The 25343-nt window shown below is 40.0% G+C and overlaps 1 protein-coding gene and 1 long non-coding RNA gene across 6 annotated transcripts in view; one reads left to right on the top strand and one right to left on the bottom strand.

Annotated features, from left to right (window-relative positions):
* Nucleotides 1-1749: 1749 nt before the first annotated feature.
* The window catches only part of LOC138946907 (solute carrier family 52, riboflavin transporter, member 3-B-like), a 52883-nt gene continuing 29289 nt past the window's right edge, over nucleotides 1750-25343 (bottom strand). For 3 of the 5 annotated variants that reach the window (XM_070318304.1, XM_070318308.1, XM_070318306.1), the window contains 2 exons: nucleotides 24958-25171; nucleotides 1759-1912 (listed from right to left, as the gene is read on the bottom strand). In XM_070318304.1, the coding sequence (XP_070174405.1) occupies nucleotides 24977-25171 (195 nt within the window). In that variant the 3' untranslated portion in view covers nucleotides 1759-1912; nucleotides 24958-24976. Of the gene's footprint in view, nucleotides 1913-18624; nucleotides 25172-25343 lie in introns of those variants that run through there. The other 2 variants (XM_070318307.1, XM_070318305.1) reach the window with 2 other exon arrangements.
* Nucleotides 3497-12047, top strand: LOC138946913 (uncharacterized). Its single transcript, XR_011449469.1, has 2 exons — nucleotides 3497-3589; nucleotides 4275-12047. It is a non-coding gene; the product is annotated as an uncharacterized lncRNA (long non-coding RNA).

The following is a 25343-nucleotide window of genomic DNA, read 5'->3' as shown; positions in this document are numbered from 1 at the left end:
ATGACATTGAGGAGGCATCATTATGAAATAAACACTCAAGTTTGTTAGATGAAAACAGTGCTGCGCCCGTTACCTGTGAATGTTAGGTGAAAACAGTGCGGCAGTTACCTGTGAATGTTAGGTGAAAACAGTGCTGCGGTTACCTGTGAATGTAAGGTGAAAACAGTGCTGCAGTTACCTGTGAATGTGAGGTGAAATCAGTGCTGCAGTTACCTGTGAATGTTAGGTGAAAACAGTGCTGCAGTTACCTGTGAATGTAAGGTGAAAACAGTGCTGCAGTTACCTGTGAATGTTAGGTGAAAACAGTGCTGCAGTTACCTGTGAATGTTAGGTGAAAACAGTGCTGCAGTTACCTGTGAATGTAAGGTGAAAACAGTGCTGCAGTTACCTGTGAATTACAGTTACCTGTGAATGTGTGACAGGTGTATTGTGTCAAGGACTAGACCCTCCAGATAAGATGGCCTGCAATGAATTCTGTTGATGCTGCGTCGTGATGGTGTAAGCAGTAGAGGAAGACAGCCACAATTGTGTGTTGCTTGGACCTCTGTTGCCCACCATTTAAGTTCTCGTCCTCATGCAGACTTGTTTGTTGTTGTAGCACCATTCTTTTTGTTTTTCTGGCTCAATGGATGATGTTTATTGTGCCATAAATATTCACGTGTTGTTCGTGCTGGTGAAACGTACTGGCGAAGAGACTGTGTGATACATACAGCATCCCTAGTTTCTCGTCTCAGTGGCACAACGGAATTTCTTTTTGCACAACTAGAATGTGGACCTCTTGAGGAAAAAGTGCTTGAACTGAAATGAGATCTTTTTCTCTTCTTCTTCTTCCGAATCATGAACTGGGTTTTTGGGATGCTTTAAGTTCAGTGAGTGGAGTTTTAAGTAGAGCTGGTTAAAATGGGTCTGTGGGTGGCCCAGGCTCAGTAAAAGTTTAACACTATTATATACACACTTCTCAGATGTCTTTGTTCTTGCTACAGTGATAAACCGCTTGCACGTGAAAAGAGGATGGTCTGAATGACATAAAGACGCTATCTTCTTCTTCGTTCATGGGCTGAAACTCCCACGTTCACACATGGTAAAGACGCTTTGAAAGGCTGGACTATGAGGGATGATGAAGTGTTGGTCAGTATGGAAAGAGTCAAGCTGCACAACATCACAGGATCAATCCTTTCTCTGAGATTCTGAATGAACCAGCATGGTATTTTGACAGATTGGGTTTTCTTGAAGTAATGATAACTTTTATTATTTTCGCTCAGCAGCAGCAAAGTTTAGAATTTTACTTTTAGTGATCAGTTTTAATCAGTCGATCTGAATCAGTGAAAGCAGAACTTTCCGTAGGCTTTTGCATTCTTTTAGAAAAAAACCCAATGATGAATGATTGTACAGGGTGCCCCAGAATACTTGCAACCCAAATACATGTATACAAATAGTTTATTACACAGGCCAGCAACTCCAAAAAGTATTGCATTTCCTGGAAGCTGAGATGATAACAATTAGAAAACTGAAGATTTGAGGTCTCTTACTTGCAGGATACATTTTTCAGAGCACATGTTCCAAATGGCCGCCGTTTCGCTGCAGACACGCATGAAGCCGACGAGCAAAGTTGTCAATCACCTTGACAAACTCTTCCTTCCTGATGGCACGAATGTTCTGGGTTCTGCCTTCTTGTTGATGTTGTTGACTGATCCTGTGGCTTTCAATGTGTGAACCCAACAATAAATTTGGCTTTTCTGGGGATAATTGTTGAAGTGGAACCAGCTGCGATATTTGGCTTGCACCGTTTTGAATGATTTCGTCTCCAAATAAGTAGTGACGCAAAATACTTTTTGCTCTTTTCTTTTGTCCAAGGCATTTTAAATTTGTCTGATTGCTAATTATTCGTTGTTATGGTCTCCTCTTTGCAAATCTGAAAAATAAGAAAAATAACATTAATTGTCAGTAAGTACTGGTGTCACATGACTGATGTGAACCAGTTGATTGGCTAATGGCGATGCGCTAAAACTGTTAGCGCACTCCAAAGTGCGCTAACTTTTCCACAGAGCGTATTCTTCCGCCCTTTGCCTAAGCGAGACTGTGCTCTCATCCTCAGAATTAGTTAATGACATGTAGCTTATATTATCCACAATACCAAATTACCATAAATTCCCTGCTTCTCAATTAAAGCAGAAGTGGTTTTTTTCTGACAGATTGCATGTGCCTGCCACAGTGCCACTGATCTAAAAATAGAAGCCGCTCTATTTCATCTCATTTTTGCCGACAAGCATAGATTCTTCTCATATGCCGTGTTAGTGGCATGTAGCTAATTATCATCCACATTACCAAATGATGAGTTAGTATACAATTCCCAGCAGCTAACAGAAAACAAAAGTGTTATTCCGATAACGTACCACTACCAGCTACTGAGCTAGACCAGCATTTGAAAGACTGACTCGATCGACTCTGTCATACGTAGCAGACTACACTGAAATACGACTGCATCAGTTCAGTAAATGAATGGTTTCCGAATTATTATTTCAAGGCAAGAACAATCGTATTCGAAAACGTGTAGGGTTCAGAACGTTCTTACCATATATAACACTTATTACCAGACTGCCTCATGCGTGCAGACTCGGTGCAGACTGCAGTGGTTCGATTGCCCTAGCCTAGCAGACGACATAAACCCCGCTCAGCAAATTAACATGTTGGGCAAATGTGAACGAAAAAACGATTGGGATATAACGATGGGCTAAAACCAGAACCAATTACCTCAAAATAACCTGTTTTGCAACTTTATAGTTATTTGACTGATGGTAACATGATTCTCACTTTCTGCAAAGGATTCTTGAAAATCTTGCATAATTGCGTATTTATAAGTCATAATTTGTTCTGGCTCCAAGCATTTCTCCTGCTCATCTTGGAAGCAGAACCCTCTAACTCCATCCAGGTTGGAAGCAGAACGTGCTAAGTTCAGTTTAGTCTGTTCTGCTACTGAGGCCTGTGGGGAAAGGGGAGTGTTTCACTGCGAGCCAGATGCAGCCATCGTCACCTGACCTCTTCTGCTTGCTGTGTCACAGTCACTTTTCCTGTTTTCAGCGCAGCCAGATAAGCGCACATTAGCGATAGTGGTATCTGGTCTTGACCCTTTCTGTGTGGTGTAGGATTTCCTCCAGCACACAGAATAGTGTAACTAGCAGTAGTAGAGTCTGCTGTCGACAGAAAAAGGAATTTGATAGACTGTGGGAACTAAAACAGGTCAGTGACACCTGTCAAGTGTCAGTATCCGAATTCCTGACTCCGGATGTACAGGGTTTAAACACAATTAACTTTCCTGTGATAAAGAGTGAATGAAGAATGAATTGGGAAAGATGCAGTCCCTTGATATTGAGGGAGGAGGGTGGTAATAAGGGGGTTGGGGCCGGGGAGGGGTGTTGGTGGTAAAGTGGGTGCAAGGGGGTGGGGTGGGGTGGGGGGGGGGGGGGTGTGCTAAACTGACAAAAGGATGGTCCACTTTCTGAACACACTTGAACAGAGAACAGCTCTCTGCCATTTTTACATCTGCTGCACAGTCAATTTGGCTGTTGCTCGAGTCAGGACACAGATTCAAGTGAGTATCTTCATGTATTATGTTTTTTCCCCATTTGAACAGACCATAAAAGCTGAAATTCAGATTCCTTTTTTAAATATATAGGGGATTAACCTTCTGATTCAGTCTAACTTAGTAAATCCTGTATCTGCAAACTGATTCCTAGCTTTTTGTGTTTTGTTTTCCTAATTGTAAAACACAGGCAGGTAAATGTGTTTGTTTCAGCGTGAATGTTCTTGCGCGCGTGTGTGTTTGTTTGTGTCAGTGTGTGTTTGTGTGTGGCGGTGTGTGCATGTGCTCATGCCTTAATGTTGTAGTGTATCCATGCAGCTCTTTAGTGTTTGTTAAAAATTCAAAAAAATGTAAGTGAGTGTTTACAGTATTTGTGTATGCTTGTAAAGATGGATAGATGAATGATTTTGTTGATGGATTTTGTCAGTTTAATTGACTAATATATTTTGTTATTCAGAGGTTATCACAATGTCAAACTGATGAGCATGAGTGGTCAGAGTGTAATCAAGTACTAATGTTTCATTTGTTTGTGTGAATAGAAACACGAAAACTATCCAAAGTTTTAACGCAAAAGCGATAATACGGAGGCAATTACCTTTTTTTTAATTATCGGTTAATAATTTTAAAATAGAAGTACATGTAGTAATTGCCTGTTCAAAGGAGATAACATTCATAGTATCCATGTCTTTTGCAGACGCTGTTTGAAAGGAGATGAATCAGGCCGTCCAGGCAAGTAAGAAGCACCATGCATTTCAGGAGACTGTCCTTCGGATTCACGGATTACGGTTGCATAATCTCCTTTCTGCCAATGCTAAAAGTGAAACCTGATGACCTTGATGCGTCTCCATTGGCAAAATCTACCCCAAAATATGACGATTGTGCTGTTTCTTCAATCGAAGATCCTTTTGAGAACATGGTGAATGGGGGTTATCCTCCTGTTCGAGTCATGCATCAACTCCAATACTTGCTGATTGTGATTCCACCCCTCAAAAATGAATCAAGCTACCCAACTCCTGTACATCTTTCTCCTGTGTGTGCTTCCACAGTTTCTGTTACCCTGTAGGTGTAGTCACATCAGCTTGTAGTATATATGTCAGACACTGCTCCTTAAGGTGTAACTACCACAGCATCTCTTCCATCTGTTTATGGAACCCCAACAAAGAAAATTCTGTCATCGATGAAGGAAGCATCCTATGTGACACCTCATGAGAAGAAGTTCAGCCGAACTTAAAGACTCTGCAACCCGGGACTACGGGAAAAGGTGTGTTCGAAAAGCGAAGACACTCAGAGATGAATTTTACACAGGAATAACTGGTCAAACGGCTAAGACAAAAGCAGTAAAGGAGGTCGACTGTTAAAAGTGCAAAATGTGTATTATTTATTTCGACCTTTCTGCACAACATTTTTGTGAAGAGGAAAGTACAACAAAAGGTAAGAATGCCTATTTGTTTTCTTGATAATGAACAGAGCATGCAGTCAGGATCTAAAGCTCGTGATTTTGTTACCATTTGCATTGTGTGGTTAAAATGCACCTTCAGCCTTGTGTTTATTTGTTTGTTTGTTTGCTTGTTTGTTGCTTTGTTCGTTTGGTTTGTTGTTAGTGTTATTGGGTTTGTAGTTTTTGTGCGTAACGCAAAACGATATGAGCTGATACAACATAAGATTACCGTTGGGATTTCTTGAAAAACACAATAAAAAAAAAAGTGTAATGATTTCAGAGAGAGTTTTGTGTGTGTGTTGTGGGTTTTTTTCGCTATGAAAAGTACCAGCAATTTAATTTTTATTTATGCGTGTTGCCACACAATGAATGAATACATGAGTCCTTGATGATATTTTTGCAAGTGACTTTACATTTGTTTGTTTATGACGGTAATAAACTTTGAAAAACGATTTGAACTAATGTACAGTATAAGCTTTGCTTGGAAGCAGAACATGCTATGTGTGAGGAGGCTGCTTCTGACTGCTGTAGCACAGGCCACAGTGGGGTCTGTGTGGAAGTCAGAAGCAGCTATGGTGCGCTGGGCTTTTCTAGCTCCAGAACTGAGAAAAGAGCAGGAGTGTATTCTGGAAGCAGAACAAATTATACCTTTTTTGCATATGAAAAAGTTGTTCAATTAAATTGATTACTAGTGTGCATGACCAGTGTTTCCTCTAAGTCAAGTGTGTAAAATATGAGGGCTACAATCCTGTGTTTACTATTTTTTATAAGGGGTTGAAATCTTCAAGTGGCCATTTCTCAAAATGGTGGAAATCCAGTTAGATGGTTCTGGTTTTAACCCATCGATAATACGTGTAGGGTTCAGAGCATTCTTACCGTTTATATTTAGTATCAGACTCCCTGATGAGTGAAGATACAACACGAGAAATATGCCACCTTTATTTTGAAAATGTGCTAACCGTCGAGTCCTTCGGGGGGTAGTCAATTCAAGGGGAGTCACTCCGCACAGTCGAAGCTCGACTGGAGGTTTCGAATCGCAAATAACGAAGAGCGCAGTCCTTTCTCCGAGTTCAAATGAGGTCTCTCTGAAAGATCATCACTGTTCAGCTTAACGCTACACTGGAATTTACCAACAGAAATTAAAATGCGTGTGACGAAAGCACGGCACACTTGAGACAGCCCACACAAAAGTAGATCTGACACAAACCTGACCACACAGTTACGCCTATCCAAATGCGCGTAGCAAAATGTGCGTTTTGAATCTTCTTTTTTCTCTGGCGGTACTGACAATATCGTTATTGAAACAATCCCAGTGCACTAAGGGATTTATAGAGCAAATCTTGAAAATAATTATTGAACTCAGCGCTATGCGCTTCGTTCAATAATGAATTTTCTCGATTTGCTCTATAAATCCCTTAGAGCACTGGGATAATAATAATAATAATAATAATAAATGAGCATTTATATAGCGCAACATCATAACTTTACAATTATGCTCTTTGCGCTTGACACATTTAAAATTAAAACACAGTTATACAAGCATTTACATCTACATTCATAGGGTTGCAAGTATTCTGGGACACCCTGTATATATACAGAGACACAGTACCGGCTGTTCAATGATTGTGAGAGAGAGAGAGAGGAAACCTGTCGTAGATTAAAGGTAGAAGTTAAGAAAAACATGAGCAGTTGTCTTACAGGAAGACTTGCTGTCACATGAACTTTTGATGGGATAATCTGTTTATCGTGGTAATTGATACCAGGTGTGATGACAGTGAAAACAGGTAATTAATACCAGGTGTGATGACAGTGAAAACAGGTAATTAATACCAGGTGTGATGACAGTGAAAACAGGTAATTAATACCAGGTGTGATGACAGTGAAAACAGGTAATTAATACCAGGTGTGATGACAGGTGAAAACAGGTAATTAGTACCAGGTGTGATGACAGTGAAAACAGGTAATTAATACCAGGTGTGATGACAGTGAAAACAGGTAATTAGTACCAGGTGTGATGACAGTGAAAACAGGTAATTGATACCAGGTGTGATGACAGTGAAAACAGGTAATTAGTACCAGGTGTGATGACAGTGAAAACAGGTAATTGATACCAGGTGTGATGACAGTGAAAACAGGTTATTGATACCAGGTGTGATGACAGTGAAAACAGGTAATTAATACCAGGTGTGCTGACAGTGAAAACAGGTAATTAGTACCAGGTGTGATGACAGTGAAAACAGGATGGGAACACTGAAGGATCTGTTAGCATGTGCAACCACTAAGTGTCAGTATTGGGAGAGATGGAAGAGTGGTGGAAGCAAAAACGAACAAAACAGACGTACACAAGGAAGAAAGAACATTATAAGTGGCAAGATTAATCTTTCAAAGTGTTTTGATGTTTAAATATGGGCATTGTATTCTTGCTTCTCGTTTTACTTCTCTTACACTTTCTTGTGAACTTTCCGTGATTTTTATGCATTATTTATTCAAATTTTGTAATGTGTGGCTTGTCAATTTCTGTCTGATGTTTTGTTTGTCATAAATGTCTTTGGACAAATATAGCTCAAAAACCTTAATGTTGTTCATAATTTTGTCTTCAAAGTCAAACAATGTCGCAGGTTAAGAGTTTAATTCTTTCCTCTTTGTGAAATGTCAAATGAATATGTATATGATATCAGATGAACATCTTGTTTTATTAATATCTATGTTTGAAATAACTGCCTCAAATGTACACTCAATTTGTATTGTGGTTTCAATCTTGTGGATCTGGATGTAGTCAGTGCAGAGGAATTGTGCATAACGTGTTGAAAACATTATTATCATACATTATATTAATGACTTGTACATAAGTACGGTATTTTCTGTTGGTGTCACTGATACAAAATTGTGCATAACAAGGTGATGTGAGTTGAATGATATTTGTAAAATGTGTTGGCATTACATTGTTTATGATTCAGTCAAGCTTCGAAGTACTTGCAGTCATTATCTCAAGACTGTTGTGGCTATACATACCACCAAATGGTCTACTCTTTTAGACCAGAAAAAGGGAAGCATAGGGTTTTTTTACAGCTGAGTTGGCAATGTAGGACTAATGTCTCTGTTAAGCATAGTTTACACGGGAGATTCTGGACTGTTTTTACGTGCATTACACGCTTTGAAGTATGGCCGTTGTATTTGTTGAATGTATAATGTTTTTGTTGGCTTAAAAAAAGACGCTCCGCTTGTAGCTGTTAATCACAGTTTACGGTAAGAATGTTTAATTCATGATGCCTTTCAGGTGATAAGTAGTTGGGACAGTGTTAAAGCCATGCAGTTCTCAAGTCAAAGTTAAAAAGCTAATGTATGGATTGAAAATTGGATTTTCGTTTATTGAGCCATGCGACGTCATGCATGTAGTCAGTATGTCAAGCCGTTTAATACCTACTAGCTGCTTTGTTATTCCGTGTCCTGGTTATTGTACAAAGAGTCCACTAACGGATAACTCTTGATCTCCTTTCTATGGATTACTGACTTCCCATTTGTAGCTTAAAACACCCTGATAGCTGCCAACCCTCCCGGATTTTCCGGGAATCTCCCGAATTGTACAACTTCTCCCTGCTCATATTCAAGACTAAACGGTCCCCCTGGACCCCCTGGCTCCTGGATTTTGACTTCACAAGGTTGGGAGCTATGCCTTATGCTAGCTGTACAGCTGGTACAGTTCAGTCTTCAGGGCTACCATTTCAGACCTGTTGTAGAGTGTTGGTCAGAACACCCCTAGCTGTACAGCTGGTACAGTTCAGTCTTTAGGGCTACCATTTCAGACCTGTTGTAGAGTGTTGGTCAGAACACCCCTAGCTGTACAGCTGGTACAGTTCAGTCTTTATGGCTACCATTTCAGACCTGTTGTAGAGTGTTGGTCAGAACACCCCTAGCTGTATAGTTGGTACAGTTCAGTCTTTAGGGCTACCATTTCAGACCTGTTGTAGAGTGTTGGTCAGAACACCCCTAGCTGTACAGCTGGTACAGTTCAGTCTTCAGGGCTACCATTTTAGACCTGTTGTAGAGTGTTGGTCAGAACACCCCTAGCTGTACAGCTAGTACAGTTCAGTCTTTAGGGCTACCATTTTAGACCTGTTGTAGAGTTTTGGTCAGAACACCCCTAGCTGTACAGCTGGTACAGTTCAGTCTTTAGGGCTACCATTTTAGACCTGTTGTAGAGTGTTGGTCAGAACACCCCTAGCTGTACAGCTGGTACAGTTCAGTCTTTAGGGCTACAATTTCAGACCTGTTGTAGAGTGTTGGTCAGAACACCCCTAGCTGTACAGCTGGTACAGTTCAGTCTTTAGGGCTACCATTTTAGACCTGTTGTAGAGTTTTGGTCCTAAGGCCTAAAAAAAAAATAGGTGTGGTTACGGTAACCCGACCTACCCTATTTTTAGGGGCCGACCCTATAACTTTTTATTACATTTGTCCCCCCCCCAAAAAAAAAAAATAATAAACGAGTGCAGAAAACTCAATGAAAGCGACAGCGCTCGAGTCGCACACTTATTTCCCTGTCGAGTAGGTTTAATTTGTACACATTAGAAAAAAAAGTTTAAAAAAAAAGTGATTGCCTACCTTCCTACCCTATTTTTTTGGGCTATGTTACCTTAACCACACCTATTTTTTTTTTTTTTTGCCTAACAGTGAGCTGAGTGTATGACTAGTTTCTAAGATGATATCTAGCTCTGAAGACGTTGAAAATACCTGGTTTGTTGTATTATATTTATAATGATAAATAGTCATGCCACTTTGCCTTAACACTCATTTTGAAAAAAATAATCAAACCTAACCAAAGCCATTTTCAACGGATTTATTTTGGTGTGGTGTTTATGCCAGTTACAAAGAAGTTAGTTTGTACATAATTTCCTTCTGCATTAGATTTCAGACCTACCTACCTAATTCACCCCCCCCCCCCCCCCCCTCCTCTTTGAAACGGAAAGTAGTCAAACCCATATGAGCTTAGTTGCAGTAGAACATTAAGACTGGTTTGTGCCTGGGTACTACTAGAATAAATTAGGACTTTAAAACTGGAAATAACTGAAACCCATTTCAAGATATGGCTTTATTGCTGTGATACGGTTCAAAACTGGCTTTTGTCCATACACTTAACGCTATAAATAATAATAATAAGGGTATTATTATGGTGCAAATCCTAAATATAAGGGCTCATAATCTGAAAGTAGTGAAGCCCCGTTGGGCTTCATTGACCCAAGAGTTTGGTTATCACTGGAGTGAAGAACTGTTGCCTTCGTTAGGTAGGACACTGAAAGGGAAACAACTCGGTTCGTTGTTGGCAGCTTTTGTCATTTGTGTGTAGTAAGCTATTACTTGTATGGCACCATTTATGCTGAATTGCTTCAGTTGAAAGAGTGCCTCAACGTCGTGTATGTGGCCATGGACACTGATAGTTTGTCTTTTGAACACCAAAAGCTTCTGAATGTTTCATTAGGACGATAGCATGTCGTAAGAGGCGACTAACGGATTCTGTTTCTCCTTGTACCCTTGTTAAGTGTTTCTTGTATAAAATATAGTCAATTTTTGTAAAGATTTTAGTCAAGCAGTATGATACCAGGGGTGAGTTTTGGCGCTCGCCCGCTCGCCCGCGGCGACTTCAAATCGCGTCGGGCGAGTTCGAAATTCCTCTGAAATCGCCCGCCGGGCGGGTTCAAATTTTGCTGAAGTACAAAGTCGTTAGGCAACGTAGTCAGTCGGAACGGCCGGCGAACAAATATCTCTGCGGGCGATCTCAAAATCTGTCACTTCTCTACTGCCCACTCATCCCCCCCCCCCCTTCCCCTACTTTGAGGACTCAGGACTACCATCAATCAATGTCAGACACATTGGCTAGACAGCTACCCCCCTCCGCCTCACTTGACCGTGTCATCACCCCCTCCAGTGCCACGAGCCCCTGGCGATTGCATCAGCAGTCAAAATAGTTAAACCCCCCCCCCCTCCGTCCCCCCTCTTTGCGCTATTCACTTCACCCCCTCTCTGATCTTATCCTGCGCTCACCAATCCTTCAGAGACTTTCACATGTTGTAAAACAGTTTCCTCTCAGATAAAAACTCGGTCATTGACCCCGAGTAAGAAGGTCAGTGTCTCGACAGGCAGCTGTGTTCAGATTGCAAGTAACAGACATTGACCCAGGTCTCAAGGCCAACCAGCTTTTACAATGCATCTGCCTTTGATCTGACCGCCCATCCAGAGCAAACATATTCCCCCTAGCCCTCTGTATTTTTCCTTTGATGTGCCTGCTATGTACCACTGATCCAGTCATTGACTGCAGGGATACTCATTGAGACCGTTTTCCCAAATATGTTAACACCAGCTTTGCTGACCAACTTAGTACAAGTAGTGACAGTACTACTGCTGTCAATTATTTCCCTTCAACTAAGGAAGTAAAAAAAAAAACCCAGATCCACTATATGTGATAAAGAAGAAAAGACAGACCTTCAACAATAGGACAAGGGATGCAACTCTGCTGAATCAAAAGCATAAAGATCACCTGTGAACAATTCTAGGATCAGGAAATCTGAACATCTGTTTGTTTTCATTAGGAAATAGAAATGAAATGTAATGCTTTTGATTATTTATGACTTAAGCTGTGGTAAATTTGGCTGGTATGCAACTTTTACAGTAATATTAATAACACAGACATAAAGAAAAAGAAACAAAACAAGAAAGCAACTTAGAAAATGTTTTGTTTGTAGTCAGCTTTTTATACTTGGTTTTATACAACAAAAAACATAATTTAAATTTAAAAAAAATGCTGATTTACTCTTTTGTAGTGTGTGTTTATGTGGTAAGTAAAGTTCCATAGTAAATTACTTTGTAAATTGTGTGGTAGGGGTACATAAAGGGGGTAACTTTTAGTGAGGTTTAGTGTGTGATTGTGTGACAGGGTGTGAATGTGGTTTTGATTTCTTGTTTCTTTGTGGCGGCTTTTATTTTAAATTCTTTATTAAAACAAGGTTAATTATCATTATATTAAAACATAGCATTTTAGTCATCAAGTTTTCTGTGTGTTTGTGGTAGTTATTAGTAGTGCAAATCCACATGTATGCATTATAAGTATGAATGTACGTCTTTTGTGTATGTGGTTAGCAAGCGACGAGCCGCTGGGGCGGTTGTAAGAAATCCCGGCAAGTTGGGGGCCGGTTGGGATTTGGGGGGGCCGGTTCAATTTTTGACTTACCGGCCCCCCTGGCCGGTAGCAAAAAAAGTTAAGGTACACCCCTGATACAGTATGTAAGAATTGTTAAGTCCTTTGTACTGGAAACTTGCATTCTCCCAGTAAGGTCATATATTGTACTACGTTGCAAGCCCCTGGAGCAAATTTTTGATTAGTGCTTTTGTGAACAAGAAACAATTGACAAGTGGCTCTATCCCATCTCCCCCCTTTCCCCGTCGCGATATAACCTTCGTGGTTGAAAACGACGTTAAACACCAAATAAAGAAAGAAAGATTAGGACGATACAGCTTTATTGTAACAGGCACTAAATAGTGTTTAGACTAAAGTGAATAACAGACTGACGAAATATTTGTATGTGATCTGTCCTGATTGGTTGTTACAGACAAGTTTCTAGATGAATTTTGTCCGTTAATCAGCATCTTTAGTAACTTATAAGTACTGCATGATTTTTAGCTGCTGCAATACTGTAGGCCAACAAATAGGCCGCTCCAGGATATTGAACAGATTTATCAGCTTGCATTGTATAGTTTGCAAGGTTAGTGAAATGCTTAATACAGTATTTTACCGGTTAAAATGAGAAAATACCGGAACAAAAATGGCTACCGGTATGACCTACTGGTTGATTTTCAAATACCGTGGTTTTTTTCGCTGGTAGAACAATAAAACCAGTACTCGGAGTTGGACTCTTACTGGTTCCAATGACCAGCCTACCGTTTTTTTCTGGATAGTTTGCATCATTTAAGTTTGCGTACCAGTTTGAAAAAAACTAGCGCCATCACTGTAAATTCCACATGAATAATCTCTTCCCTGGGGCGCAAACTTCCAACAGAATTATTGATCTATGAAGAGTTTGTATAATTTATTTAGAAACTAAAGAAGCTGGGTTTGTTTTAACTGGAAATATTTTTAAAGCTATAAGAAAATGTGATTTATTGAAGACTATCTCTGGTGTTAGTGCCCAACGGAAGGATGGTGATTTACTTGCACGTCCAGTGCTGTCTGTTACGGTGTTAGTCCGTCAAGGCCAAAGGATTCTGTGCATTTATTGTTCATTGAACACTTGACGCTTTTCTTGTGCCACTGTTTGTGCGTTCATTCTGTATCTTCATTCATAAGGTATTGTAAAGACTGACGATAATCAACTAACCACGTACTCCTAAATGATTCACTGTAACTTTTACCACAAGCACGTCATAACTAAATTGCTTTCTGTTTGTTAAATGTGTGTGATTTTTTGACAAAATATGTGATGACACTGACTTGTTACGTTATCTGAGATAATCTTGTTCTTGCATTCTTTGCATGACTGTACAGTAATCCCCTGGCGGGAACAGTTTTACACTTGTTTTCTTTTTCTTGTTTTTTTTAGCCAAAAGAAGTTTGGCAAGTAAGGCAGGGGGAGTGGGGGGTGGGGATGTTGAAGCTTAATGGGAACTTGGGGGGGGGGGGGGGGGTTATACCATGGATTTGGGGCATGTTAAAAGATGGAAAAGAGAGAGGGTGCAGAAAATATATTGAGACTTGGGTTGTGAAAGCTTGCAGCCAAGTATGTACTGGAGATGTACTAGCTAACTCCAATCGAGAGAAGTCGTTTAGAGTTGTGTCTATTGTGATTCTCCACCCACAATTATTTTGAGTAAGAAACTACCACAAAGTACAACATTTACAGATGATACAAATTGTTATGGCTAAGTGGTGTGTGTGATATTGTTACTGGGGGAAGTAATAACACGCGCAGGAATTTTTTAATTTCTGATTGGGTAGCGGATATTCTGTCCCTGCAGGCTATCCCAAGCGATAACAGCCCATTTTTCTAGGACAATAAGATAAATTAGGCTTCAGTAATTAGGGAAATCTGTTGAGATTTTTCATTTCAGATTGGGTTGGGAGAAAGAAAGGAGTAAAATGAATGTAAACGACTCAAAGTTAAGCAAGGAGGCATGCATTCACAATTTTTTTTTTAATTGCTTTTGCAAAATGATGCAAAGAAAACTGGATGAACAGATTTGCATTTAAACCTACTGTTATTCAGGTATTCAATCTCTGTATAATCTTCCTGTGTGTTGTCAATGCTAATGTTCTTTGTGCACATGTTTTGCACGCAACACTAACCTGTCAGCTTCAGCTACCATGGCTCTGCAGGATGCTCAATTTTTCAACCCATCAAGTGTTACTTCCCTTTGTTTGGTGATATCATCATGAAATGATGTCATTACTTCTCTGATGTCATAATCTTACTACTGCATTTTGATCATCTTTCTGTCTGATGTGTGTGTTGTGATGTCATTGTCTTCATTCTGCCTGCACGGTGATGTCATCATGATTTGTGATGTCATTATGATATGTGATGTGTATTGTGATGTCATGGTTGTCTTTCTTACTGGTGGTCTTTCTACATAACTATGTAGTGACATTATTAATGTGTGGTGCAACTTTGTTCTTGTTTGGTGACATTTTTTTTCAGTGTACAATTTCTATCTGATATGTATTGTTTGTGTTGTAGCCAATATATGCAGTGTATGATTTTTCTTCAGTGAAGTTTCTGTCAATGTTCTGGATCTCATTTTCCTGAACCTCTTTTTTAAGTTAAATTTTTAATTTTTTTAATTGTTTACACACAAGTTTTAATATTGAATCGCTTTTTCTCTCCTACCTATGTTAATTGTTGAATGTAAAAAAGACTGAGTGCCTAAAACCTAAACCAAGAGGTGGGGACATAGCTTGCATAATCAGCGGAATGATAAGAAATATTGATATTCTTCCCTTCTCAAATAGTATAATAAAATATGAAACTGCAAAACAGGTCAAATAAAATATGAAACTGCAAAACAGGTCAAATAAAATATGAAACTGCAAAACAGGTCAAATAAAATATGAAACTGATGATGCAGTTGATAAAGTACAGATTATGTGAAATTGTTTGAAAAAAAACAGGACTGAGGGATTATTAAATATTAATGTCCAGAGTTATACCAACTATAGAGGACACTATTGGGGAATATGCTAAACAATAGGGGGGGAAAAGCAAACCAAAACTTGAAAGACTAAAGGAATCTTCTGACAGAAATTGGCCTTGCTTTTTGTTGTTGCAATTACCACATCGTACTATTATTATTATTATTATTATTCTCTTTATTCTACACTTTTTGTTGTCTTCTCTTCTTTGTGTCCCAATATTTGTTGAAAGCTATATATATATGCTACTTTTACCTAACTCCCTCTTTTATTTGTTATCTGCTGTTTTAGGCTTCAACATGACCCAATGCTGGACATTGGATATTTGTAACAATTTTATTCACAGCCTTGCTTGAACCCCTTGATTTTGTTTAACTTTTTTATTACAAAAATTCTGTAAAAAAAATAAATCATAACATACAAAGTATGACAAGTAGACAAACACTGAGAAAATTGTCTCCAGGGGAGGTAATTGTCTTGCTGCAAATTGAAAGGTTGTTTCCCTTGTCATAGTATTGAATTTTTGTTTGTTGCGCCTGATACTATTGTGACAGTCAAGGGGCAAAGTGTGACAAGCTGCAGTGTACAGAATGAGGGGAATGAAAAGAGGAGGGTTTATTAAAAATGTTTTTTCTCTCAAAATCCTTTAATTTGCCTGGGAAGAAGGTGGTAGTTCCGTGTTTCCCTATTTTCGCTTTTACCCTCCAATTTCTGCCTTTTCTGTCTTGGTTTCAGGGCTTAATGATTAACTTTCTTCCCTACTTCAACTGTGGGTGTATCTTCTTCATCGTCTTCTGCCTTCCTCTGTCGCTTTGTCGCTGACACTGTGTCATGATATATTTCATTGCAGTGAAATTTAAACGATAAGGAATGAAAAAAACATGTGTGGGTGTTAACTGTTTTTTAAGTACAGTTGCGTCCTTCTAATAAGATTTTTAAATTTCTGTATGAGCTGTGTTTCTTACTACTTGATATACAACAATAACAGAGTTAATCACTGGCATATCTTGGTGGCAGTGTGTAAAAGGGCTGTTACGCTTGATACTCATTCCTTTAATGTGGGTCAGTGTGAACTATTTTTTTTTTAATGAAAGCTGTGATTTAATTCTTACTTTTTAGCTGAATTAAATTTCTGACTTGTATATAAAGCTTCTTATGTAACTGGATGTGATCTGTATGCAGTGCTGGTATATTTTTTTCATTTTTTGTATCCTCTCCATTTCTAAGTAGTCTGTCTTTGTTACATGACAGAGGCGATGGTGAGAGAGCAGCATTTTCTTTTTTTTTTTCTTCTTTTTTTTCAAAATTTTTTATTCAAATAAATAACAACAATTAACAATATCTCATACAGCAGCATTTTCTGTTTTGCCTGATATCAAGTCTTTTAGTGTTGATTCATATTGAATAAATCAGGTGTTTATCAGAACACAATTTAAGATTTTTAGCAACTAAAAGTAGAAGTGGGGCTTACAAAGTGTTATTTGTTGTTAAGCTGGAGCTTTCACTGGTGCCTACAAATGTTTTACGCTCTTTTAATGTCATGTCAAAAGTTTCTGGGGTTTTGTTTCGTGTTTCTTTATTTATATTTTTTTATTTGACCCCTATCTCTGTTGTACTAATCTGTTGCAATTTGCTTCACAGGGAACTTATAGTCCGCTACAGTTTACCATCATGAGCTGTCTGAAAGTGGTTTTTATTTTTTTTAAAGTTAAAAAAAATAACTTGGCTAATATAAGTATGGTTGTTGCAACCTAGTTATTGGCACTTTTTTTCTTACGTGATTTGCTATTTAGGTTGAGGACTGAAAACTTAATCGGTTTTATCGAACGAAAGGTAATATTCACTGAACATTATTGCTGAGATTTTTGTTTGCAGTAAAATAAGTTGAAAGAAAACAAATCTTGTCTAAACCTGAAAGCTGATTAAATCTGAATCATTCTTTCTGTTGCTCTATCCTTCTTAATCGTTGGTTTAAACAGATGAACAAGGAAGACAGTTTTTTCTTTGAAAATGTTCAGCCCAGCTGAAGTATGTTAAAGTCTGTTCTCTGAAGTAATATTTCATACCAAAGGTCACATTGGTTTCTGTATGATAGTAGATGTTTTCGATAAAGCATCCGAGTGTTGTGTCTGGCTATAGGTGAGCCCAAATCACCACGGATTATGGATTATGGATTAAACTCCTATTAATGCCTCGGAAACGATTAGATATATCGCAATTAGTTTGTGAAAGAAAAGAATTTTTGTAATTTTTGAATAGAATTGTACTGTTTGTCGATTTTCAGACAATACTTTTATGAGTCAGTCCCCAAGTTATGTTAAGATTCTGAATAGTTGCACTTTATTGTTCTCTTATTGCAAAGGTAGTACCATTATTTATTGCAGTTCCTAAGACATTGAATGTCATGATGGTACTTATCTTTTTTAGAATACACAACTGCATTGTTTAGTAGTTGATAATGTCGTCTAGTGTTTTTATTTTGTTTCTGCTGGCTTTTCCCTTGTAAATTAATGTTTAATATATTGTGAGTTTGTTAGTCCCAATCGCACTTTATTATGATGTGTTCCATAATGATACAGATGTACATTTATTTCGTTTATTCAGCAAATAATTACCGTGTAGTGATGTGTAGATGCCCTGTAACCCCCGCGGGTTAGGGGGAAGAATTTACCCGATGCTCCCCAGCATGTCGTAAGAGGCGACTAACGGATTCTGTTTCTCCTTTTACCCTTGTTAAGTGTTTCTTGTATAGAATATAGTCAATGTTTGTTAAGATTTTAGTCAAGCAGTATGTAAGAAATGTTAAGTCCTTTGTACTGGAAACTTGCATTCTCCCAGTAAGGTCATATATTGTACTACGTTGCAAGCCCCTGGAGCAATTTTTTGATTAGTGCTTTTGTGAACAAGAAACAATTAACAAGTGGCTCTATCCCATCTCTCCCCCTTTCCCCGTCGCGATATAACCTTCGTGGTTGTAAACGACGTTAAACACCAAATAAAGAAAAGAAAGAAAGATGGCCTGTATAGTACCTGTATCTGGTCTGGCTTGATAATTAGCGTACACCAAGATACCTTATTCACCACATCTTTTTTTTATTTATTTTTTTAAATTCTGTTCATATTAAACTCGTGTTTGATGGTTCTTCTTTCTTATTAGAACTACAAGATTTATTTTGTTCTTATCTGTATTTGTGTGTGTGTGTGTGTGTGTGTGTATGTTTGTACAATCATGGACAACTGTTATTTGTTCACATTTTCTGGTATTACATTTATACTTTTCCTCAGTAAAACAAACGCTGTTTCAAACTTGTGTGTGTACGTGTGTGTGCTTGAGAAAAAAGTGTGTGTATGTGTGTGTGTGTGTGTGTGTGTGTGTGTGTCATAGCGATGCGTGAGAATGAAACTAGCAGACAGAATAAACTTGAACAGTTTGAACTCTACTCATTATTTTTAATAGTCTCATACACAAACAATCATGATACATGTATATATATACATTTTCATAAATAACTTTGGTAATAATATTGCATTCACGCTAAGATCACGATCCAAGATGTTGACATTAGAAACTTGATGATGCACACAATATTGATTTTGATATCTTTCCTGCTACATTATACTTTTGAGACCTGAATCCAAATAACTCTACAACTGCATACCACATGCACAAGAAAAACATTTTTTTCTCGTAAAAAGCAGATACAGTTTAAAGCATTCGGGTTTGTTGGAGATTTTGTTTGTTTGTTTGTTTGCTTAACGCCCAGCCGACCACGAAGGGCCATATCAGGGCGGTGCTGCTTTGATATATAACGTGCGCCACACACAAGACAGAAGTCGCAGCACCGGCTTCATTGTCTCACCCAGTCACATTATTCTGACACCGGACCAACCAGTCCTGGCACTAATCCCATAATGCCAGACGCCAGGCGGAGCAGTTTGTTGGAGATGATAGGCAGGCGTTGCACACACATAAACACACACAGCACGCAAGCACACACACACACAACGCTCACACACACAACGCTCACACGCACACAACGCTCACACACACAACGCTCACACACACACAACGCTCACACACACACACAACGCTCACACACACACAACGCTCACACACACACACAACGCTCACACACACGTACACCGCTCACACACACACAACGCTCACACACACACACAACGCTCACACACACACACAAAGCTCACACACACACACACAATGCTCACACACACACACGGCAACGCTCACACACACACACACACTGCTCACACACACACAATGCCGCTCACACACACACACACAATGCTCACACACACACACAATGCTCACACACACACAGACACAATGCTCACACACACACAATGCTCACCGCACACACACACAACACTCGACACACACACACACAACGCTCACACACACACACAACGCTCACACACACACACACACACAAAGCTCACACACACACACACAATGCTCACACACACACACGGCAACACTCACACACACACACACAATGCTCACACACACACAATGCCGCTCACACACACACACACATACAATGCTCACACACAGACACAATGCTCACACAGTGACACACACACACACACAATGCTCACACAGACACAATGCTCACATACACACATCGCCCACACACACACACACAACGCTCACACACACACACAATGCTCACACACACAATGCTCACACACACATACAATGCTCTCACACACACACACAACGCTCACACACACACACAATGCTCACATATACACAGCACACGCACGCCGTGCGCACACATTCCAAAGATCATAAAATCTAGCACAGGAATAAACAAAACGGCCAACGTGATATAATGAATACGATATGTGGTTGCTAATGCTGATTATACAATAATAGTAATAATAATTATGATAACTGGACATGTTTAAAGGTACTGAACTTGTCAAATCCAGGTGCACGGAGCCCCTGGGGCTTTTAGTCATACCTCAGGCAGCTATCCGTTAGAAGAACTACCAAGTTTCATTGACTTGCACCCAAAGAGTCAATAACTGCGATTTTTTTACGAATTAATTTCGTACTCGGACCCGGCTGGTCTTGACCTATTTTTTGATCTAAATTTAGATCAGGTAGATCACCACATCATGCATAAAAAGACACGTCACTAGCAAACTATGTCAGACGTCATCATGAGTTTATGTAAAACAAAATGGAGGCCGGCCGGAATCACTCAGTTGAATCGAACTCCGACCAAACACCACGTAATAACTAGGTTAATTTATGCACTCGCGTGAACAAGAAACTGTCGAGCTTCACAGCTGTCGTCGTTGGGTAGTTTTGGGTTTGTTTTACTACCATAGGAGGATTTTTGAACTGTAAATGCACTCAGCTGCAACAAAAACGCAAAACGAAGGCTGTGAGCTGCACTGTGCCTTTAAATGCCTAACCTATGGCTCTAGGCCCTTTACAAAAGAACATCTTTTCAAGTCTGAAGCACCTGCAGCAGCTGACTCTCGAGTGACTGGCATCTTTATCACAAAGACTGAGTGTCTATCTGACGAACGACAAGAAGAATTATCTTTTCATTCCAGTTAGGAGCACAACTACGTAACTCAGTGATTTTTACATTTAGTCAAGTTTTGACTAAATGTTTTAACATAGAGGGGGAATCGAGACGAGGGTCGTGGTGTATGTGTGTGTGTGTGTGTGTGTGTGTGTGTGTGTGTGTGTGTGTCTGTCTGTCTGTCTGTCTGTCTGTGCGTGTGTGTGTGTAGAGCGATTCAGACTAAACTACTGGACCGATCTTTATGAAATTTGACATGAGAGTTCCTGGGTATGATATTCCCGGACATTTTTTTCATTTTTTCGATAAATACATTCAGTGATGACATCATATCCGGCTTTTTGTAAAAGTTGAGGCGGCACTGTCACACCCTCATTTTTCAATCAAATTGATTGACATTTTGGCAAAGCAATCTTCGACAAAGGCCGGGGTTTGGTATTGCATTTCAGCTTGGTGGCTTAAAAACTAATGAGTGAGTTTGGTCATTAAAAATCGGAAACTTGTCATTAAAATTACTTTTTTATTAAACGATCCAAAAACAATTTCATCTTATTCTTCATCATGTTCTGATGCCACAAACATATAAATATGTTATATTCGGATTAAAAACAAGCTCTGAAAATTAAAAATATAAAAATTATGATCAAAATTAAATTTCCGAAATCGATTTAAAAACAATTTCATCTTATTCCTTGTCGGTTTCTGATTCCAAAAACATATAGATATGATATGTTTGGATTAAAAACACGCTCACAAAGTTAAAACGAAGAGAGGTACAGAAAAGCGTGCTATGCAGCACAGCGAAACCACTACCCCGCTGAACAGGCTCGTCAGTTTCACTGCGTTATGCACAAGCGGCGGACTACGGTCATTGTGAACAAATGCAGTGCGTTCAGTTTCATTCTGTGAGTTCCACAGCTTGACTAAATGTAGTAATTTTGCGCCTTACGCGACTTGTTTCTTCTTCATTTTGTAACTTTTTTCCACTAACGTGCTAGTCTTTAACTGTAGTGCTTCGGCATGATTTCTGCTTTCAAATGCTTTACTGACAAAATGGCAGTGCTGTATCAGGGGAAAATGTGTCTACGCATGCATTTTGAATGCTGTGATTTAACTTGTATACCTACATAGGTGTCGGCTACGAAATAATTTCAGCAACAAAATCCCAGTTTGCGCAGAAAGCCGAGTCGTGCTAGGCTAAACTGATTTTATAAACACAGTTTTATGATGATTTAACTTGTATCTACATACGTGTCGGTTACAAAATAATTTCAGCAATAAACTGAAACCCAGTTTGCGCAGAAAGCCGCAGCCATGCTAGGCTGCACATTTTTGCTTTGTCGGTTTGTCACAAAGAAAAAGGATATCCTCCTGTTCTAGGCAAAACATCCTGAATGGGTGTGTAAATATTGATCTACAAAACGTGACGGTCTCCGTTAGCAATAAGATATCTTTGAAACGGTATCCTGAATGGGTGTGTAAATATTGATCTACAAAACGTGACGGTCTCCGTTAGCAATAAGATATCTTTGAAACGGTATCCTGAATGGGTGTGTAAATATTGATCTACAAAACGTGACGGTCTCCGTTAGCAATAAGATATCTTTGAAACGGTATCCTGAATGGGTGTGTAAATATTGATCTACAAAACGTGACGGTCTCCGTTAGCAATAAGATATCTTTGAAACGGTATCCTGAACCGTTCGGTATATGAATAAGAATGCGTAATTGTGGAAAATGTTGCATTTTTGTGACATAACAAGCCGCTTTTGCAATTAAAAGACAAGCTACAAGAAGTCCTTGCGGAGGCTTGTTTTGCACTCAACACCATTGTTAAGACAAGCAATTGAAACACTGGGCCACATTGTTAAGACAAGCAATTGAAACACTGGGCCACATTGTAACTTTTGTTGCCTGTCTGTCAGATATGACATTTATGGGTTTTATGTATGAACATGTATGTAATATGAGTACTTAATTAATGATGAAATGATGCTGTTATTAGTATGCATTAATTGACAGAAGTAGACTCGTATCGCGAAAAACATTATTATTGATTCGCATGCCTGTTGGACCATGATTATGGGGCCTGTACTAGCTGTTACCTGTAGAGCCGAGTCTCCACGCACTCACGTGCAACAGGTGAAAAACCTGAATGTCCATTTTTTGTAAGGTGAGCTGTTAGACTTGTGTCGCCAGTCACCTAAGCTGTTAGCTTCACTTGCCCATTGAACATGTAAGAGGCAAGTCGGGGAAGATTCTTTGCTCGCGTGCTCAGGTAAACTATTTTTCATGATATGTTTTCGCTAAGGAACACTTGTATACTGTTCAAAAAAAGAAACGCATAGTTGCTACTTGCCAAATTTGTTTTATTTTTCTAAAAAATTAACAGAAAATCCAATATTTAGATTATTTGTTTGAAATTTGGTATGGACACAGTTGAATGCACACACAGTTCATTTGCATCTTCAAATCAATCAGTCAATCAATACGATTGGGTGCCGAGGCTGTCAAGTCAGTAGGGGGTGTGACTGTCTTGAGCAGCAACAACTGCCCGGCACCTTCTGGGCATGGACTGGATCAGATGCCGGATATCTTGCTGTGGGATGGTGTCCCACTCCTCCTGAAGTGCCTGCAATAGATCGCGGTGATTTGCCGGCGCTTCTTCTCGCCTGCGCACACGTCTGTCCAAGTCATCCCAGAGGTGTTCTATCGGGTTCATGTCTGGCGACATGGATGGCCAGGGAAGCACCTGGACATGGTGATCGGTGAGGAACTGGGTGGCGAGTCGTGCTGTGTGCGGGCGAGCGTTGTCCTGCTGGAATATGGCATCCTGGTCAGCCAGAAGAGGAAGGGCGTGTGGGCGCAGAATTTCCTCCACGTATCGCTGGGCAGTTATGCGCCCTTGGACGTGCACCAGGGTGCTCCTTCCAGCGGTATTGATCGCCCCCCACACCATGACGCCTCCACCACCATGAACGGGTGCCTAATCCACACAGTTGGGCGCGTAACGTTCGTTTACTCTCCGGTAGACCCTCCTCCGACCATCATGTCGCTGGAGCAGGAAGTAGGACTCGTCGCTGAACCACACGTGTCTCCAGTGATTCCGGACGGTCCAGCGAAGGTGCTGGTTGCCCCACTGCACTCGGTTCTGGCGATGGCGGCGGGTGAGGACAGCTCCTCTGTGAGGTCTGCGAGCTCTCAAACCAGCTTCATGCAGGCGGTTCCGCACGGTCTGGTCCGATAATCGGTGTGGCCCGGGGAGAGCCTGGACAGAAGATGAGGCCGACAGGAAACGATTCCGGAGGTGGCGGAGCCGTATGAAGCGGTCGTGAGCAGCAGTTGTCGCCCTTGGTCTTCCCGCTCGTGGCAAGTCAGCAACAGAGCCAGTGGCTTGAAACCTGACCCACAGTCTACTGATGGTGCTCTGGGACACGTGGAAGTGCCTGGCGATTGCACTTTGACTTTGGCCTGCTTGTAAACGACCCAATGCAATTTGGCGGTCTTCTCTGCTCAATCGGGCCATCTTTCGTCGCTGAATTGTCGTCTGATTTCTTTGTGGCGAACAATCCGCTTTTATGGGTTTTGGAAGACATGGTGAGAGCTCAATATTCCCCGAGTTTCACGAGATTACACTAAAGCATGACGAATGGTCATGCCAAATGAGCAATTTTGACATTGTAGCCACTGATAACGCATGCGTCACGTGCAGAGCTCACTTGTGGCAATGGACGAAAGGTCGACGACCAGATAAACATTTTCTGCAGTTTGGTGGATATCCTTGTAGCCATATAATTAAATTAACCAAATATTACAAGCTATGCGTTTCTTTTTTTGAACAGTATATGTTTATGGATAGGCATTCTTAATATTCGCTGCTATGTTAACTTAAGTGTTCATTGTACTAGTTCTTAATCTGGATATTCTGAATAGTTGTTTAATGTGTGGATAAATAACTCGGACATGGATGGGAATTGATATTAGTATTGACAGTAGTTATTTAAGAATTCGTGTGTGTGTGGTTGAATGTAGAGTGTAATTACAGCCCAGGGTGAATGATGAGTGAATTGCTGTGTGTGTTATGCCTATGGAAATACTGACTCAAGAATTACTTTCACAGGAGTCTTCCCAGAGACAGAAGACGGAATTCGCGAGAGCTTGTTTGACCATTCAAGCAGACGCATGAAGAGAGAGAAAAATGAATCACATTTTTTAAAGATCTACTGTCAGCACCATGAAGCGTCTTTGAAAATCTTGATTTCATTCACCAGAATGAATCCCGTCACTGCACCAATCAGAGCACCAAGCTGCGTTGCCACACCATACCATATAAGGGCACGACGCCCCGCTAGACGCATGACGCCAGCAACTGACACTTTTGCGTACGTCAGAAAAAATGACGCGCCCACCCAGACCGCCACCTGAAAAAAAAAGTACACATCAGACCAGCTTAGACTGTTTTCTCACCATGCAATAATAAACGCATGTCAATTGTGTCGGATGGTCGTACAGTAATATTCGATGCCAGTTTCCTCAAATCAGGCTCGGGAAAAACAATGTTGACGAATAGTGACTGTTTTTTTCTGTCCGTCG

Source organism: Littorina saxatilis, linkage group LG14 (assembly GCF_037325665.1).
Source record: "Littorina saxatilis isolate snail1 linkage group LG14, US_GU_Lsax_2.0, whole genome shotgun sequence".
Classification (NCBI taxonomy): Eukaryota; Metazoa; Mollusca; class Gastropoda; order Littorinimorpha; family Littorinidae; genus Littorina; species Littorina saxatilis.
Note: the sequence above shows the minus strand (reverse complement) of the source record. Positions and strands in the feature narration are given on the sequence as shown.